Genomic DNA, 20,679 nt, shown 5'->3' with positions numbered 1-20,679 from the left:
AGAAACCACAATAAAAGAGAGAGGGACCAAGAACAAACATCAAAACAGGACAAAGTTTTCTATCAATCCTGGATCCACCCCCAGCCTACCAATACTGAAGACTCTGAGGTCCGATATTGGTCATTTTCCCCAGCGTTTCTCTCCTTGTGTCTAAACCCGAGATGTGACAACTGTTAGCTCTGAAACAATTGCCTTGGGACTTTGGCTTACAAGGAAGGATGGACTTGGGCTAGGACTGATGACACGACACCCATCACCTCTACTTCATCATGGCTGCAAGAAATCACTGCTCATAAAGCAGTTCCAGACCCTTCACAGCATAGTCTAAAGCAAACCAGCATCGATTTCTGCTTGACTGGGTTGCAAGCTGCTGCAAGGGATTCCTGAACCCTCACAGCTCAAGCATGGGACAGACTGTAATCTTGTCAGCCATCCCAGTGTAGGCTGTTTGTAATACTGAGTCAGAACCTAAGGAAAACCAGATGAACTTGGCCTTCAGTACACCCTTCACTTCAGAATCAGCTACAACTCACAAGTCTGGCTTCAAATCGCTGCTGTTCCAGGTGTGGACAAGAGGGGATAAAATATGAAGCATTTACAGGAGTGATGCTCTGCCCTAAAGCAGAATTTTAAAAAAGGAAGATATGTACCGTTTATATAATTATGCCTTTAATGTTACCGTTTCACTTTTCTAAACAAATTTAGCACAGAAAGGAAGATACATTTTCAACATTCACTGCTTAGAAAAGCCGCAGTATGATTTAAAATGACGAGCCCTCCTCCACAGAGCTGTGTACTGCGCTAACAGAGAATCACAACAAGAGAAAACATCTGTTTCCACTCCAAACGCTTCAGAAGGTAACTCCTGAACAAAAAACAAAACAAAACAAACAAACAAAAAATAAATCAGTGGCTTGGGCATTTTCCTGAGTCTAAATGCATAAACTCTCATTTTCATTCTATGATCTGACACAAATTATAAAGCAGTATAACCAAAATTTTTCTCCAGGCAGCTCGGAAGGGATCAAAATTTGGAAACCAAGTTTTACAGTTTGATGAAAAAGAAAAGCAGCACATTGCTTTCAGAAAAAAGTCTTATACATGAGACAAGACTACATTACTACCACTTTGTGCAACAGCGAGAATCAAATCATGAGGGATGCACACCTCTGAACTGTGTCATGTCTTAAGAGTAACAGATTCAGTGCAAGGAAGGACCTTCAACATGGCAATAAGAAACAAATAGTAAATACAGATCTAGTAAGTACATAGCGCTACAACAAACAGAGTTTGTATTTAAATCCGCAGTTAAAGAAAGCTCATCCCTAAAAATACATATAGTAATTGGAATTTTGCTGGTTTTCCAAAAAACAATAAACTCCAAACTACTCGTAAGGAGCCTAACATACTGGCAGACCATTCTCCATGTCCCATGGCGCTGGACACTTAAATTTTCTGTCCTTCAATGCTTTGTTGCAGTAGTGCTCCATATCATGCAGTGTCAGAGGGGCTGACAGACGTTTCCTGAAGGATGTTCTAGAATTTGTTAGGTGGCAGTTACTGCCTTATTGAGTCAGCACGTGGGTCACCATGTGCTAGTACCTGGTCCACTTTTATCAAAAGAGCAATTTTATGTATTCATATTAGTCATGGAGACTGACCAAAGATTCTGCTCTAAGACAGTACTAAAACTAAGCTTTCATTAATACCGTATGGCAAGTATTTCCTTAAATATTTGCATACCCATTTCATTAAAAGCTCAAGTTCAGAATCAAGTGTTTCCTTAGTTTAACATTAAACTAGTCAGAAACTAAAATTTGGAGAAGACTAAAAGTTTACAGCTACATTTAATTTGAAAGTGGCTCACGAAGCACTTGTAGACGCTAATATAATTTAGCAGGTAGTAGGTTGTTTTGCGTTTGGAGGGAAAAAATTGGTTTTGGCTTTAAGACTTCGGCTTGGTTTTTAAATTCTCCAAACTCCATCTGGTTTCCAAAATAGCGTTACAAGGTGATAGAAGAAGATAGATTTGTCTTTGCTTTGGGGATGGTCTTTGTTCCAAGTTTGAACTAATCTCTCTGCAAGCTGAAGCTGGTGGAAGTTAAAATACCAGGCTACCTGTATGTCAAACTACTTGGCTCCTGCTAGCCTGTATTACAGTTCTCATTATGTAAAAATCTTTCTATATATTTTGGTATTGGCACTAAGTTTCATGATGGCTGCTTGCTGTAACTTAAGTGCTTTTTAAAGCACCCCTCAAACGTCTTTATCTCCTCTTGCACAAATGTTATATACTAATTAAGTGGAAAATAACATCCTCTGATGAAATGCGATTCACTCTCCTATATGCCTACCTCCTCATCTCTAAATAAAGCTCATTTTTATTAACAATTCAGTTTCATATTTCTGTTTAAGTTCCTCTAGGACCTTCACCCTCTACACAATTCATAACCAACCATACAACATCAAGGGCAGAGCCATAAAGAGCCTAATGTGCAAAACAAGCTGCAGTCAGACCCATGTACCCATAGGAGGCTGATAAAGCAATTCGCAGCCAAAGGTCCCTGTATTACACGCGTATCAGTTTAAACACACAAAAAATAATAACATAAAACCACAAAGTTTCCTTCCCCTTCCCCCCCCTTTTTTTTTTATTTAAGCTGTCCATCATATTCAAAAGACACATTCTAAACCTAAAGTAATCCTCTGGTTTGGGTTTGTTTTTTTTTTTTTACACTATGCAAAAAAAGCATAGACCAGAAGGACCGCACTCTTACAGTAAAACATGATGCAAGACAACAACAACGAAGAATGTTATCCTATACTATGGATATACGTTTTTCCTTGCCTTCTAACAGCAACTAATTACATCAGTGTGTATTAGTATATATTAGATTTACACACAACATCACTTTACCTAGCAAATATTATCATTCATGAACGAGGTGATAAGCAGTCATATATGGCACAATGCTCATTTGTCAACATACACTAACCTGCATTCAGCACCACCTTCCTGCTTAGCCATCAGTAAATGACAGCCCTCTGGATTGACCCATGATTAATTGATCTGAAGCACAACATAATTTATCTTTTCTTAAACGAACCGGTCACTTGTGATGAGTCAATTCAACTGTTTCAAGTTTCCTAATATGAGGGTACAAATAAGGAAAGTTCCAACACAACCCTCTCACAGCACTTTTCTCAATCCCATCTGGTCTGATGCCATGTAAAATAGGAATTGCAGCTGTTTTTACTCAAAGGTATTTTGTCTACTTTCATGGAAGGATTCAATCACATTCAATTACTTAATTGCACTACAAAATTAAGATTTTTTTTTTCCTGAGATAGCCTGATTTGAAAAGTCTCTTTGTATAGATTCCTATATGGCGCACAAAACTATTTTTATTCTTACATTTATTTTCCTATTTTTGAAAAACAAAACAAAACAACAAATATTTAAATACAGAAAGAATGCTTAAACAACATGTAAGCATGGCCATTTTTAAGCACACTTGTAGACCACTATACATAGAAAACAAAAGGGGAGGACACTTACAGAATTGTAGACTGAGGCTCAAAAAGGCTAATAAGGCTGCCAAAGCCAGCAAGAACAGAAAACGGTTTCGGAAAAGCATTATTATTCGTTCTGCTTTCTCTTCATGGTTTCATCTTCATATATCAATGGTTCCTGCAAACAACAAAACATTGGCAAATATATTTCAGATGTGGAAGCATCAGCTATAGCAAAGAAAATTCAAATATCCTTTTGACAGTGTCAAGTTATTTCTTAAAGGCAAGCACACGAGGCAATTCAAATTGGCAACAACAGTATCAATAAATTGTCTTCACCCTAGTTACGGGATTAACTATACTTCCACAAGACAGAACTTTCAAGTAAATTAAAAAATTTCATTTCCCATAAAATTAAGTTTTCTCCTGCTAACACAAGGTTAATGCTCATGTTATAACATTGTCAACAGTTCTTTAACAAAAGTCTCTTGCCCCTGTGCAAAGCAAATCATAGCAAGAATATTATAACTTAAGGGCTCTCAAGAGCAATTTGGTAAATCATCCCTGGAAACAAAATAATCCCGTAACATGTTAAAAAGGTGTACACGCACACACTTTTACATATAGGTTAAAAATTAGTTTCTCTAACTGGTAGCCCTTTTACTGATACAAAGTTCACAATTCTTATTTAAGAGAATAAAGAGTAAGAAAAATTACCAATACCACTACGCAGAAAATGGAAAAGTTATTGACTGAAGATTAACACCTGGAATAATTCTGTGTAACAAGACTTTTAAACAACTGTTTTGATGAGGATCAGAACATTATATTTCAAATCAATAGTATTTAATAAAACTTCAAAACTCAAATAACTCGTTGCAAAAGTTAAAAAAAAAGACAGAAAAACCCAGCCCTCTCCTGAAAATACCCAAACAAGAAGCATGCACCTTTAGTAAAAAACACACTTTTCCTTGCAAAATGTCATCCCAAAGCGCACAGAATTTGCTGAAGTGCCCTCTTTTCACAAATGTCCATTTTCCATTGGAAAATGGCTCTTTATAAGGGATGGGGGGGGGGGGTGTCTGTTCTCACACACACACACTTTTTTTTTTTTTAAAACAACCAGCTGCTCTTATGTGCAAGAGATGCCTTTTCCTAGCACTGACAGCACGTTGCAGGAAATTGGTTAGTCTTGAAAGAAATCTTCTGAGATTCCCAGATCCTTTGATCCTGAGCTCTGTTTATGACAGCACATCCAAGCATGTTGACAGAAAATAACTTTTTCCCCCCACCGATTTTGCCCCAGCACTTATTTGCTCACGAAAGGAGATCCCTCTTGCTTTTTTCCAGCTTTTGAGAACGAAAAGGCTTTCATATACATGTAATTGGTAAATATTTGTTTATAAAAACTCTTCTGCATTCCAAAAACTAACCATCTTAGCAAGACTTTAATCTCTGAGCACTGATAAACCATGTAAAATCACAATCTCAAAATTCAGATTTTTTTTTTTCCCCAACTATTTTTCTCATTAGTATTTGAAAATGTCTCATGAATCACTGAATTTCTTATTTTATCTATTGTGGTTATTCTTAAGAAGAGTTGTAGGATCTACAAGTTGGCCCAAGGTGACTTCCACAGTACAAAGCAATGGGACCCAGAGCATAAGTGGTGATCTTCCAGAAATGAAGGCAGTGGGGCTTGCGGTAAGCGAAAAGTATTATGCATGTACATTTTGCAGGATTGAGGTCTTTCCATCTCATTTTACTTGGAGAATTACCTTTACAGCTTTTGGAAACTGTGGAAAAATGGAAAGAACCGGAGATTCTGAGAAGGAAGAAACCGGAGCTACTACAGTATTTTTCCAAAATGCCAATAGCACCATAAATGGCATGTGCAAGCAGTAATAAAGTTGTTTTTTTTTTTTAAAAAAAAAAAAAAAAAGAGAGACTGAAAGAACAATTTTAACAGTCTCAGTTTCACAAAATCATAGCTCATCCTGGAACATTTTTGTGAAAGGTAGGCTGAAACTAAACTGAACTAAACTACTGAAACTAAGCAAAGCTGTGAAGCGTAGAAAGTATAAGGATTAGTGTGGACACAACACCAGGAGAGAATAAAGCAGTTAAACCAAACAGATGGAAGAACAGAAGGGGAACCACAGGAAAAAGCAAAATTAGACTTAGCAGGAAGGAGAAGGTAAAATCTATTAAAAAGCTCTCAGGAACAAGAGGTCTTGTGCACAGTCTACACTCATTAATACTGTTGCTGCATAAAAAAAAGTTGCCACAAAAAAGGAAAAGTTACAAGACTGGAAAAAATGAGCTCATACACACCTCATATTAGTAAAATGTTTTAGAGAAAAAGCTAACTAGCTTTAAATCTCAACTGCAAGATCAGAAGTTTTAAAACATTTAGTTTTAAATGCAATATTCAAGAAATAAGAAATAAAATTTCTTTTAAATATACTTTGGCCTGTTAACAAATTAAAAGTTGCTGTGTTACAACTTCTGAGGAATAGGAACAGCTCCTATTGAGTAACTGTTAAATAAAAGCCTGTCAATACAATTTGTCATCAGCTCCTACTTGACATCAAGCTGCCGAAAAGGGAATCAGGTGAACATATGTAAGACCAAGTACTGAAGCCTCTGCTCCTCCGTGCTGGCCCACGAGGTACTCCCAGGGAAAAGCAGCATTAGCCAGCACGTATTAAGTGAAGACAGTACAATAAGCATTGTGAGCGCTCACTAAAGTGAGCATTTGTAAGCTAAAAAAGATGGGGGGGGGGGGGGGGGGAGGGGGATAAAAAGCTAACCAACCTTATCTACAAAACTATTTTTACATGCAGACGGATCAAAAAACAAACCAAACAGCAGAACACATTTTGGGTCTTCAGAATATGCTACCACATAGCAAGAGGCTGAGCATGAGGCATTGCAGAGCATCTGCTGCTAACATGACATTTAGAGAATATTGATCTTCATCTATTTACTCTGCGCACAGGCCAGAGTGCAGGTCATGCCCCAGCCTCACCATCTCCACGCTGTAAGCTCTCAGTACTCAAAGGTCAATTCTATCAACAACTGACAACACCGCCTCGCTAGTCTCCAAGTATGGGCCTTGGTTCTTTGCTTCGGAGATAAGTAAGTAGTTACTACTTTTAAAGTTGAGTAAGCACCATACCGCTGCAGAAGAGGCGGAACTCGGCACTGGGAGCAGCAGCGTTCTGGCAGCAGCTTCTGACGCTGAAAAGGAGTGCTTTAAGCTCACTCCTGAGAACAGGTCTTTTGCTCAAGACCAAAATGGCCTCACGTTGCACCAGAGGAGGTTTAGATTGGATATTACGAAAAATTTCTTCACTAAAAGGGTTATCAAGCATTCAAACACGGTGCCCAGGGAAGTGGTTGAGTCACCATCCCTGGAGGTATTTAAAAGACGTGTAGACGTGGCACTTAGGGACATGGTTTAGTGGTGGACTTTACAGTGTTAGATTTACAGTTGGACTCAATGATCTTAAAGGTCTTTTCCAATCTAAATGATTCTATGATTCTATGAACGCAGGACTTGATAAAGACGATCTACAGAACCCCAAACTTATTTCAGCAACACTAATTATAAGCATGACACACATAAGCAGTCGAGATATTCTGAAGGATAGTCATTAATAAAGCATCCTATATCAAAATGCAGATAATTAAAAGGCTATTTCTGAGCCACCTTTTGCAGCATACCTACCTGCCCACAGAATTTATCTTTTTCTTTTAAACATGATCCAGAAGTCTCTCAACCCACCAAAACATGCCAGAATGACTCACAGCATTTAGAGCACTCTCAGCTCTTACCTAATCTCACAAGACGGTGCCAACACGTGCTAATGTAAGGTGCTAGGCTATTGTATGCTCACACAAGGGTAAAACCAGTCTTAAGATTGAAGGTCAGGCCAGGGAGTCAGGAGACTAGCCAAGCCTCTGCTAGGCTCTTGGAAAAATTTGGTCAAGCCACATTCTCTGTTTTAGGCCATTTCACTAGAAAAATGAGTAACAACCTAGAAATGCTGAGAGCGCAGCATGTCTGCTAAGAGCCTAGACTAAGCACAGAGCTCCTAGCAGAGCAGCTGGCATGACTAACCTACTTTTTGTTCAGCACTAGCTGGGTATTGCCAGCTAGTGCTCCACATGGAACCTCCCCTCGGCATCCCCTCCTTCCATGCAAAATATAAAGACGACATTTTTTGCAGGGTTGACTAGCTAAACTATTTCTTTTGATTGTTTTAAGTCAGGCCCTGAAAATAACTTGACATCAATGCTTTCAAAGCACTTGTGAGGTTAGACATGACACTAAACCACCACTGCCAAACTTTTGTGCCAATTGACTGATACTGTTACATCCTCTAAATTAGATGTATCCATCTAGAATACAAACCTACTATCTAGCATGAAGCGCAAGCACATTATTACACTGACTCACCATGACAGCTTAAATGAATTTACTTGATTAAAATAGCATGTCTCCATAAATAATCAATAGTACTCTTCAAAGTCTGCCTCAATAAAATTACTGTATTTTTCTGATGTGGTACATCAAAATGACATTGTCTACCGAAATACAAGCAAGCAAAAGTGGTCACAATGAAACAGCAAAGGGAAATGGTGACTTTGCCCAAAAAGGAGGGTAGCATTAAGTCTGTACCTAAATATATGCCAAAGACAGATATTTTTGTAAACATACAAAGACAGATATTTTTGTAGATATATTTGTCTTTGCCAAAGACATATTTTGTAGCAAGCTTACAAAGACTAGCAGAGAGAGCAAAAAACCTACAGACAACATAAGGTTGATTTGGAGTAGCATTCATAGATAGTTTTAGAAAAAGTCACGGAAGAACACAGGGACCCACTTACTAGTCTGATGTCTCTACATTGCAGAAGAGAGTTTTTAATTGTAATTGCTTTTTGATGCATCTTTTATCTTTCATCTACATCTGCAGGCTTATTTTCTGACAAAACCTGTTTTGAAGACATCTGAAATGAAGGTGACAGCTCCTGATACAATTATAATGAAGACTTCTGCCTTTACTTTCATTTTAATTCGTGATGCTCCACCAATTATTCCCCAGCCATTTGGCAGCAGACTACCAGGCAGTACATTTTTCATCTACTAAAACCCACAAGTCCAGCATCAGACATTCTCAGACAGCTGAAGAACTTCATACTCTTGAACTGGAAATTGCAGAAAATAATTGTGTCAGCAAGTGGCACAAGCCAAACCTTTTCTTGGTGCTTCAAAGGATTTGCTTTTTTTCTTGCAAGAATGAAAAATAGTGGCTGGGATCTTGTGGTTATGACCAAATCGACCAGTGCTACAAAAATCTATGGCAAGCACCAGAACAGAGAGGAAACGGGAACACTCAGCAGAACCAATTCTCTGGTCAGCACGACCTGCTTAGTTACTCATGTTTGTAATCATCACGTTGAAGACACCCTCACAAAACCTCTGCAGCTGATTGTAACGTCAGCAATTTAAACTGGACATATGATTCCTGCAACATTGAAGTTGCATTTTGCATAGCATCACAAAGTAACAAAGCTAGCATCTGCGATATTGTTAATCATAATTCTCCATTTTCCCATCGGAAAGAAACAAGCATTCCATTTTTTTAAAACAGCATTTATGAAAAATAGGTCACATCACTTGGCATAAAAAACTGCATTTCTAAAAAAGTAAAACCAGGTCATCATTGAAAAAATTAAATAAAACCTGCTCAGTAATGTTAATCATGTTAGCTCACCCCATGACTTAAGCTGGAAGTTACTAACCATAGGAAACACAGCCCTTGACTGAAAGTACAAACAGGTCAACAGCCTCAGGAAAAAAAAAAAAATCTAAGTGAAGATAAGGAAAGCCATGTTAAAAAAAGGCACCATGTACCCCTCCATGGTAATCATGCACAGAAACAGCAGGAAGCAGCACCTATCCAATGCAGCATAGCTACACGTTGATATGTAAAAACTAATAGATACTTATAAGACAATTTTATTTTCAAATTACTTAATATTTTAGCAGCAAGCATCTGATTTTAAAAAAAAACAAACAAACACCAAAAAACTAACAGCTAAGTTGCTAGAGTTTAATATATTTTAGTATTTAGAACATTAAAATATCTACATCTAAATTTCTCTTTTCTCCTATGCCAAGTTTCTTCCTTATCTAGTCAGTTCTAAAATCCTCATACTGGCACAGCTGGTCTTGAGATGTGCAAAAGCTATTGAAAATGGCACAGCAGTACTGCTCAGTCTGTCAAAGCACCCAACACGGGCTCTCACTTCATTAAAGCTAAGGGATCAAACAGAGCTCGCTCTTAAACAATTTTGTCCCTCTCTACAGCACTCATTATTGTCACTGTACAGCAAATTTACTGCTGGATTTAATAAGTAAAGGTGAAGAGTTGCTTAACATTCAGAAGTGATAAGGGACCATTAGCCATACTGAAATTTGACCACACCTTGAAAATAATCCGCTGTTGTCAAAATAAAAGTTCCACTTGACTCTGAGATCTTAGCTTTCAAATCTCAAGGTGAGCAAGCAGATAACATGGTGAACATTTTAAACACCTCCTTCTCCTCACCAGCTTTCAGGTTTGAGCAGAACTGTCATACAGTTTTACGCTGGAAGTTCTGGGAAAGCAGTCTTCAGCTTACATCCTTCAAAGGACAGTTTCCAGCTTTTCAATTCTCTTCTACTCAAATCACCATTTTGAGTTGCCTTCTTTCAGAGATCAGCAGCTAAGAGATGCAAGCAGAACAAGTTTTTACATAGTTTAGGTTTGCATTTGATTTTTGTCAGTCCAAGTCCTTTAGAATATATTTCTTTTATTTAAATTAGAACCTACAAATCTATGAATCTCTCAAAATTGGGCAATAAACAGAGTCATGCAGAGACATCTATATTCAAGTTATGTTTAGTGCCTTAATGTCGTAGTTAATGTAATGTAATGTTATAACATTACAAGTACTCTTTATGGGTTTCCCAGATTTGGAAGCTGACTTATTTTGCAGCCAGAGATCTGCCGGTTTCTGGAATTTCGTTAGACTTACATCAGTTTTCTGATGAAATTATGCCCATGTTTTCTTGAACAAAGATAACTGTGGGGGGGCCGGGGGGGGGGGAGTGTGGGAACTATTAAAAAGAATGAAAAGATCTTGTAAGTGTTTGATTCTTTTCTCTTTTTCACACTTCCACAGAATACCATTTAGGTGTTCCTAGGTTACCTCCCCTGTACTCTGATCACTAATCACCCTGCAAGGAACCACTTCTCAAACCAAGTGCTTCTGACAAGTCAAACAAGAATTTTTGGAAGAAATACCTAATTGTGACCTGTAACATTTCAAAATCACACCTAAGAACACTTGAACACCAAAACAGTATATATTTTAAGACCAAGTACAATAATTTTTGACATGTAGTCACTAAAGGGTATCAGTACTGCAGTTATTTCTCCACAATCAACAGTTCCTAGGACAATTAATAAGAAAAAAATAAGTAAATGCATAAACTAACTTAGAGATGAAGGAAACTATAGTGCCAAAATATAAGGTACTGTAAACATCTAATTCCTTTGGGATGATGCCATTGCCCTAGACCACTCTTTTCCTTCTCTGCTATTCCTAAAATTACCAGTATACGTGAGAGAAGTTCTGAACAGCTGCAATTCAAATATAATTTCTATGTCCTGCACATCCTCCCCTTAAAAATAAATAAATAAATACAAACATATTAAATTTAGTCTCCTTTCCCCCTCTTCCCAGAACACTTACCCCTTTAGAGATTCAACTTGGAGACAGTTTGCTGCCTTCATGCCCAAGGCTCTGGCAGCATCCTGACGGCAGAGGCATTTTTCCTCCTACCAGCTTCACTAGCCTATTTATAAAGAACATCAAGTGTTCCCACCAGCCAGGACACAGAGATGACATGCCTCTGCCTGGAGGAACTTAGAAGAGTCTAAATTAGCTCTGACTGTAAACAAAGAGGAAAAGCAGGATTGCACATAGAAACAATTATGGAACGTTTATTGCAACCTGTCTGTAGTCTCCTTTATGTTCTACTTTGTGCCAGATTTAGACATCTGTTTACATCAGAGCACAAAGTGATGGTCAGCATCAAAATTCATGCTTGCCAGCTCATACATTCTCTCTCTTTCGACTAGTGCTTTTAGTCATACTTGTTAGTCACTGATGCTCTGCCATGTCAAGAACCACCTCTTTGCTGAATTCTGCTTCACATTGAGGGAAACACACAGGTAAAGCTCCACACTGCACCCACAGGAACCTGTGAACTGCAGCCCTTCAGCAGAGATGTGTGTTGGCAATGACTGTCTGAGTACTGACTTCTCCAATTACGAATGTCTGCCCTTCTACAAGGCCTCTGGGTTCCAAATTACAGGTATCATGCTGATCCTGCTTTCCATCAGCTGTAGAGAAGTATTCCTTTACTTTTAATGGGTGCCACACAGTTCTTCCCCTCGTTGCTGTTTTTCAGAGGAAAACAGGATGATTTACTCCATCATCTACCACTGCAAACCGTCTCCACCCTTTAATCTGGTCTCTTATAGAGAGTCTGTACCTCTACATATTTCCAAGTCCCACCTACCCAACCGATTACCTCACCCTTCCTAGTAGGTTTTGGATTATCTTAATTCTGTCAGTACCTATATATAAAAACAAACAAACAAACAAAACCCAAAGAAAACCCCACCACACAAAAAAACACAAAAACTTACATAATCATATATACAACAAGTCCCTATACCAAAGGTATATATAAAATACACAGTATTTCTCTTTCCTTGGTTATTTGCCAAAACTGCTGTAGATGCACAAGTTGGAAACAAGTCTTAATCTCTTTTGGTCAGCAAAATATTTTTATTTAAGTCTATATTTATGTCACTGCTTGCAAGCACTAAATATCATCCAAGTTTTAATTTTGCTATTGTGGTTGCATTCAGCATAGGATCCATAGGATTGCATTCGTAGGATGCATCCAGGGAAGGAATGGCGACGGATGCTGTAATGCCACACAATGTATCTGGGTTATCTTGCTGGACTTGTTTCTACACCAGTGCACTGCCAAGCAAGCCACCAAAACATAGGAATGAAAACACGCCAGAGCCGATTTCCATTGGGTTTTCCTGCTTCAGAGTTTACAGAGACCAGGTGCTAAGCCCAAATACGCTCTCACTACAGCTCGTTACAATCAATTTACACTGCTGCTGTTATTTTTTAAATTGTAATGGAAGTATAGTCAATTTCTACAAACATGAGAGCAAAACATGGGCCTTCATACACCCTTGGGTTTCACACTTATGCACTTTAACAGAAACAAAAATCTAAACTCAATATGCAGTACCTTTCAGTTTTTCTAATTATGAATACATAATAAAGATTTATTATACTCCTCTTAGGTAAAAGAAAGTAAAGCCTACCAAATAACAGGAAAATGCATCATTGAAAGCTGATTGACGGCATCCCCTTCTGTAGCAAACAAAAAAAATTTGGAAACAAATTGAAGTATTTTGAACAAATATTTTTGGTTTTTTGTCTGACAATACAGAGAAACTGCATGTAAATATAAAACTTTATATTTTCTAGGTCACACACTAGTCTGCCTTTGACCACTGCTTTGAGGACAGGGTTTATACAGAAACATATTTGCTGCAGATTGATTCTCTGCTATAGATGAAAGATTCTAGAACGTGTCCTTGCACCTCACTACAGTAAGAAAAAAAGCCCCATGAAAGTTCTATTACCAATAGCATTAAAAACAAGCACATGCTGCTGCCATGTGCATTTTTGTAACATTTCAAAGTATCACAGTTTCTCTTGCCCTTCTTTCCCTCATTTCAGCCTATTAGGACTATTCATTTTACACTACTCCTGCTACAAACCTGCTCAAATGAATCAAAAAGCTAAAAAAAAGTCCCCAGCTCTAAGGAACCTACACATTTCAGATTACCAAAATGAAGACTGAGAAAGACCACTTCATTCAACAGGAAGAAACCCACAGATCTACCACAGCTGTAAGGTCTCTCAGAGTGCAGCAGGTACTCTGAAGATGGATGCGGTTTTGAATTTGAAACTGCATTTTGAACAGAACATGATATAGCATGGACTACTTCCTTTCAAACCACAAAGAAGCTTCACTGTTGTGTTAACTCTTTTGATAAAATCCACTCTATAATAAAATCTGCCAAATTACAAAGCTTTAAACAGTCTTTAAATAACTTTGGATCACAAACCATTCCCCTTTTTAAAAAGTCAGACTTCATTGCATACCCAAATCATAAGTACTGGAAAGACTACTGTGATTCCTTTGCTAGCTTAATACTTCTTCTCTCAATTTCATATTCTTTTAGGAATTGCTGAAAGTTTCCTTGCTTTGGGCTTTGCTTTTCCAACTATGATGATTTTATAGGTGTCATGGTTTAACCCCAGTCAGCAACCAAGCACCACTCAGCCACTCGCTCACTCTCCCCGGTGGGATGGGGGAGATAATCGGAAAAGTGAGAAAACTCGTGGGCTGAGATAAAGACAGTTTAATAGGTAAAGCAAAAGCCATGCGCACAAGCAGAGCAAAACAAGGAATTAATTCACTCCTTCCCACCGGCAGGCAGGTGTTCAGCCATCTCCAGGAAAGCAGGGCTCCATCACGCGTAATGGTTACTTGGGAAGACAAATGCCATAAGTCTGAGCTTTATATTGCTGAGCATGATGTCATATGGCACGGGATATCCCTTTGGTCACTTGGGGTCAGCTGCCCCAGCCGTGTCCCCTCCCAACTCCTTGTGCACCCCGAGCCTGCTCGCTGGTGGGGTGGGGTGAGGAGCAGAAAAGGCCTTGACTCTGTGTCAGCACTGCTCGGCAGTAATGAGAACATCCCTGAATTGTCAACACTGTTTTCAGCACAAATCCAAAACACAGCCCCATACCAGCTACTATGAAGAAAATTAACTCTATCCCAGCCAAAACCAGCACAATAGGTCTCATTTGGTTTACTTGTTCGAACAGCAAATGTTTGAGAGCATGAAATATTTCAAGGAGTAGGTGTCCTCAACTTCAGTTCCTTTTGATCCATTTAAACCCTTAGGTCAAGACATCCTTCCGTTCAGACAAACTTCTCAATAAGTGCTTTGATCTGGCCTTGAATATCTCTTTTTGGTTGGAACTAAGGTCAGTGTCCTACAGCTGTATACGTTACTCTGTAGAAATCTGAAAAAAGTCTAAGTCGGTAACAACCCACCACTCCACCACGTCACTTTGGAGACCCTGTGGAAACAAAATTTTAATATCTAGGAAAACCTGTCACAAGCCCAACTCTTTGTCATCCACTTCAGGAATGTTACCATATTCCTACTCCTTTTCCTATGCAATGACAGGTCCTACACGTCTCTGAACTGCAGGGAAAGTAAAAACAAAAACGAAGGAAGTGCTTCTACTTCCTTAAAGGAAACTGAGCAACTCTTTTCTAACATTATTATGAAACTTGAAAGAAACCTTATGATTTTGATGGCTCCAAGCCAGAACTGAATCTTAATTGGCAGAAAAACCATTCCAGAACATACAGATAATTAAATAATTCTGTAAAAACAGCACCAGAATGTAATTATTTTAAACTTACAATTTTAAAACGGTATACCATATGCTCGTAATTGTATGAGCATAGATCCTAATCACACACAGATCACAGCCAGTGGCTGATCAGATAACATCACAGCTCCAAAAAGCACGCAAAGGCAAGGCAGTTAACGTGCTCAAATTGTTACACTTTTTTTTTTAGTTAAGCTTTTACTTTTTACAGTTTTAATTGTTTGAACAACTCCCTCTCCTACTATAATACTCCCCTCTGCATGCATTTCCAATATAGACCTTTGAACATGCCTCTGAACAGGAACCTGCCTCCCTCTGCTCCAGTGTCAGGGGTTGTACTGTGCTGCAAATACCTTCTTCTGGCACTAACTCTGAAAGCAAACATTTCAGGGATGCACTCAAACCTAGTTGCAATCAACCAGTGAAGTCCAGTTGAATAAACATATCAGTGAAGAAAGCTCATAAATGTAGGAAAATGTTTATTTTCCCACACCAGCTCAAATTTATCCTATCCAATGTTCGAGGTGATGTTAGTATGAAGGACAACATTTTCCTCTGCATGTCTGCCCTTCCACTCAGGTTAGATGGATTTGAGAACAGGACCTGAGCTCCCAAATCTGTCCTTATTCTTTTAATTCCAGATGAAATTATACGGGTCCATTTATAACCTGCCTTGCATATATATTCTAATGCTGAAAGGTCACACGCCCAGAGTTCTCAGGGGTTCGCACAGTTAGGTTGATTTGCTCGCAGTATTCAAATTGAATGGATTTCGGGAGATTCTAGTTAAGTCGTAAGAGCTCACTGACTTAATTACTCTGAACTCTTCAGCCTACTCGCCATCCCATCTTGTATCCCCTCTTCAGCTGGTCCTTTATCCGTCACCCTCTGGAAAACTGCTAGAATCTGAATCCACGAAGTTCCCCTGGCAACTCACTCAAGACTCCACCTGTAACCATTAGCTAGCCACGCCTTCAGCTTACCCTAAAACACAGCATTTTCATCTGGTGATTTGGCCATTACTGAGCACTTTCCATGAAGTAAAACATAATTTTACTAAATTACCTGAATGATACATGCGAAAAATGGCAGTGCAACAACCTGAAGTTAGAAATGTTTGCGGAAGAGCGATGGAAGGGCTGACATTTATTTCATTACCCATTACATTTCTATTGTATCCTTGTGCTCAAGCTATATTTTGACTCTCATCGCAAAATATTTTTTCTCCTGACTATGGCCACGCTATGAGATCTGTTCCATCCTATCATCATATGCCAGGTCACCCAACACTTCCATATTCAACCATCTCTATACAATCACAAGTATTCAAAATTACGGGGTAGATGGACACTTCTGTTTCCTCTCTTCCAAACGGAAAACTTTTATTTCTCTCTGCAGGTTATACTACTACCCATTGCAGCACCAACAGCTGGCAGCTCATACTGGAGAGGAAAAAAAAAAAAAGAAAAGAAAACAAAAGAGACTAAACAGACTTTATTCAGCAATTTTGTCATCTTCCTGCAATCTAACCCCAGAATTGTGATTACACAGATCCATTAGCAGACAGTCAGCATCTTCTGCTACCCTTTCTTCCCCACAACACTTCGTACAACTGCCAACTTGCCTAGCTGCTGGATAGATGCATGGGGAATAACACAGGCAACATACTGGGAAAACTGCTGTGCTGGTGGCAAAAGGGCATGCCTGGTTTCTCCCTTGATCCTTGTGGCAGCAGCACAAGCTAACCTCTAGAAAAACGCCAACCTGAGACAACCTGAACACAAAGGTGCAAGCAGGCGAGTTATTTCTTCAAAAGTAAAAATAAAAATAGTTTTAGGTAAAAGCGCTGGCATTAAACACGATGTCCTAGCGTTTCATTTGAAAGGCCCATTGCCCACATTTTTGTTGCTTAGTTCCACAAAGTTGTTTTCACAATTTATTGGCCCAACAGAAGCTCCTCATGAAGGTATCCAAAAGTCTTCATAGACAGAAATGCAAGCTTGTGTTCAGACTTCTACTTCAGGGGCAATCAGTAAACCAACATCATAACCATAGATGTGAGGAAGATGAACAAAGCATGAAAAATCTGGCAAAGCACAAGATCCAGTGTCAGCATTGCATTGTCCTTTTAAAATAATCATTAACAACAAAGCGTACCAGGTGTTCACAGGGCCTCCCTTTTTATCACCAGAGACTATCAGCATTAGGAAAACATAGTACGGTATCTTCCACTATGTAAGTAATTGTGGAATTTATCATACCAGACATTGAGACAAAGTTATGGTCTTTATTTTTTATTTTCACAAGGGAAGCCATGAATCACGTGACAACTTTCCAGGGGAAACTGACTTCATTCTTGGTACATGAAAAAGTTTAAGGTGGCTGTATAAACTAGGGATGAAACAGCTGGGAAACAGCCACTGACTCGTATTTCCAAACAGCATTTCTGAACAATGTCTTTACCATGTGGCACAAACAAAAAGCCTAATTATTTCAGATTCCAAACACCAGTTATTTTTAAGAAATATGCCAGCTATCTAGCTTTTCAAAGCCCAGTTTACCTCTCTAATCAATACAAAATAGCCTGTCAATCTTGCTCTGAATCCTTTGCCTCTCATCAGAGCCACTTAGTGCAGAATCACACACTTACCATCCACCTTTGTAGCCCTCCTGGCAAATGTTCCTATTATCATCTTGCACAACGAAAAAAATGCTCTTTTTTGCTGCTTAGGATGAACCATTACGTTTATGATTCAGGCATTATCTGAAGACAGTAAAAAGACATTATCTGATTTTTTAAAAAGAATCATAAACACTGATTGTCACAGTACACCTTCCCACTCTATTTCTTCACTGAGCAGAAAAATGTCTCACCCAGCTTTAGTCAGAGACCACCTAATACTTTCAAGACAAACAAGAACATTAATTTTGAATTCTAACCTAAACCCAATGCCACAAAGCAAGCCACATGGGCAAAGCTCACGTGCTCCTGTGTAGACATAAGTCAAGCCTCGTGCATCCTCCACTACAATTTTTAGACAATAAAATTTCCAAAACTTCCTGCCCTAAATGGTTTGCAAAACCAAATGCTTTCTTAAGGGGACTCCATTTGGGTTTCACCAAAGTGGAGTCTGATTTTAACAGAACATGAAGCATGTCATGGTCTGTACAACATTTCTAGTATCTTTCTGGAAAGCTGCTACATAAACCTTCAGTCATCATCATCCTACATGTAGCTTTATGATCAACTGTTTCCATTTCTATTTCTATTTCTGTGTAATTTATACCATAACATTGGCCTGCATTAGTTATGGAAAGCATTCTGGAAAGCATTTCAAAGAAAAAAAAAAAGATGTATTTTAAAGCACAATCTTTTTATCAGTACTGCAATATTTTAGTACAATTCCAGTAAAATTACCACGACACTAAAACCCATGCAAGTAGAAATCTTGCATGAAATCTATATTTAAAGTCTCCTCCCAGGCATCTGGCATTTCTTCCCTTTTTGCTACACAATTTAAGTTTTCGTTTTTATATATAATTTACCACCCAAGCTAGAGTATTTTTAAATACAACCTTCTGAATGTGAATCAATGCATAGCTTGCTTACTGACTCCCTCTCCCAGCGAGTCACAATTAAAGGCTATGTTCAAATACTTCCCAAATGTGACACACTGCTTGAACAGTTTTGACCCAAACCACACTGTTTGTCCAACATTTGGACCACTGAAGTTCTTTTTAAGAACTCACCCTTGAGGCTGCTGTCTAGCAGCAATTGTGTGTGCTAGTCAAGTGCTTGCCAGCGCAGCTGAGCTGCCATGCTGGCTTTTCGCGCATCTTATCAGTAACTATCTTGCACATCCAACGGTAACTCCCAAAACCTTCCTGTATTACGTATAGCAAACTCCCATCTTCTTTAATCCTTCACCAAATTACTCCTTTAACACCTAAAGCAAGAGCTGCATGTTTTGTGTGCACTTCCCAATACTCCTTGACTGAGCACCTTCATTTGGTAGAGGCAGACTTGAAGACTCCACTCTCTTGAACGATTAAGGTACCACCACCTCCTTTGTAGCATCCATCGTAAACCATAAATCTAATCATATCTAAATCATAAAGCATATGTTAGTAGGTGTCTTAACATTTAATTCCCATGCTCGTTTGATGTATGTTTGTGAGCAACACACATCTCATGGTGTTTTTTTGCATATTAATTGCCAATTTTTTTTTATTAGTTAAAAGAGAATAAAAACCTTGGGGAGAGGAGGAGAATATGCAACTAGGACTGACCATAAATCCAGATAAAAGCCACCCTTAGGACCACATGAATTCATCATTCATCTTTCGGGCAATAATATGCAATACAGTTAAGATACAAGCCTGTTATAACTAAAAAAAAAAAAAAAAAATTAAAAAATAATCTGCAACTTCAGCAGAAAAGGCATCCAGAAAAATTCAACTGAAGTCTAGTTTCAAAGGTCTCCTATGAGATTATGAAAATCCACAAAGACCTACATAAGAAACCTCACACTTAAGGTTTCTTTTTATCTAAGGAGGTCATGAGGGAAGGTAAGTATGTAAAAATATACACCCCATTGTAAAACCACTGGAGAAAGCAAACTTCGCGAGGGACAGTAGTTTTGCACACCTTGAAGCATTGCTTTTTGTGTGCTTTTTGGGTGCTTTTTTTCATTCCAAGATGCCCACATCTTAAACTATAAAAAGCCCAAAAGACAAATGAAGGCTGTTAGAGAAAAGCAAGTTCACAGTTATGAAACTAGAACAATGTAACTAAATGCCTGAAGTCTATCCAAAGGTACACCTCTGTTTAGGTACATAGGTACAGATACATAGGTTTAGTTACACCAATGCAGTTTTACAGCTCTGTTGTTGCCAGACCTTCACATGAGACCCTGCTATTCCTCAGTACTTTTTTGCAGAACAGTGAGCTCGTTTAGGACATATTGAATCTTATAAAAATTAATGTTTCAGCACTACTGAGTTTACATAAAATATTTAAGAGACTACAATTAAAAGCCATTAGAGAGAGGAGCATATGTTTTAACCATGTGCACTACTTTTAGTTACCTTTTTGAGAAGATTAAAATTAAGCAGCTTTTGCTTTTCATCCCACTCACACCCTCCCACTACACATTCTGTCTGAATTAATCCTCCTTCTACAGACGTCAAAACAGGGCACAAGTATTACAGCTACTTACTGCCAAAATGTGTTGGTTTAATATTCCATTACTATTGTAATACTGGCACAATAACTTATTGTACGTGACAGGTTTTGCAGTTAGTCAAGGATAGAGCCACTTACTCTGTAGTTTTTTAATCCACATGAAACTGTATTTGTAAAATTTGTAAAAGAGAAAATTTAAGGTCTGAACTAGATGCTCATCTCAGACTATAATGCCAGACAAAATAAAAGGCTTATAAGGTCATCACACACACTCTTCCCACCCTGTCATTTCCATTGTTCCAGCCTTTATGTAAAGCGATCAGTCTAGAAATTCAGGTTATGAT

At 38.4% G+C, this 20,679-nt stretch overlaps 1 protein-coding gene across 2 annotated transcripts in view; it reads right to left on the bottom strand.

Annotated features, from left to right (window-relative positions):
• PXYLP1 (2-phosphoxylose phosphatase 1) overlaps positions 1 to 20,679 on the bottom strand; it is a 64,927-nt gene that overhangs the window by 39,115 nt on the left and 5,133 nt on the right. For both annotated transcript variants that reach the window (XM_075158155.1, XM_075158154.1), the window contains exon 2: positions 3,560 to 3,691. In XM_075158155.1, coding sequence (XP_075014256.1) covers positions 3,560 to 3,638 — 79 coding nt within the window. In that variant the 5' untranslated portion in view covers positions 3,639 to 3,691. The remainder of the gene's footprint in view (positions 1 to 3,559; positions 3,692 to 20,679) is intronic.

This window comes from Calonectris borealis, chromosome 9, assembly GCF_964195595.1.
Source record: "Calonectris borealis chromosome 9, bCalBor7.hap1.2, whole genome shotgun sequence".
Taxonomy (NCBI): domain Eukaryota; kingdom Metazoa; phylum Chordata; class Aves; order Procellariiformes; family Procellariidae; genus Calonectris; species Calonectris borealis.
This window is presented reverse-complemented; position numbering and strand designations above follow the sequence as displayed.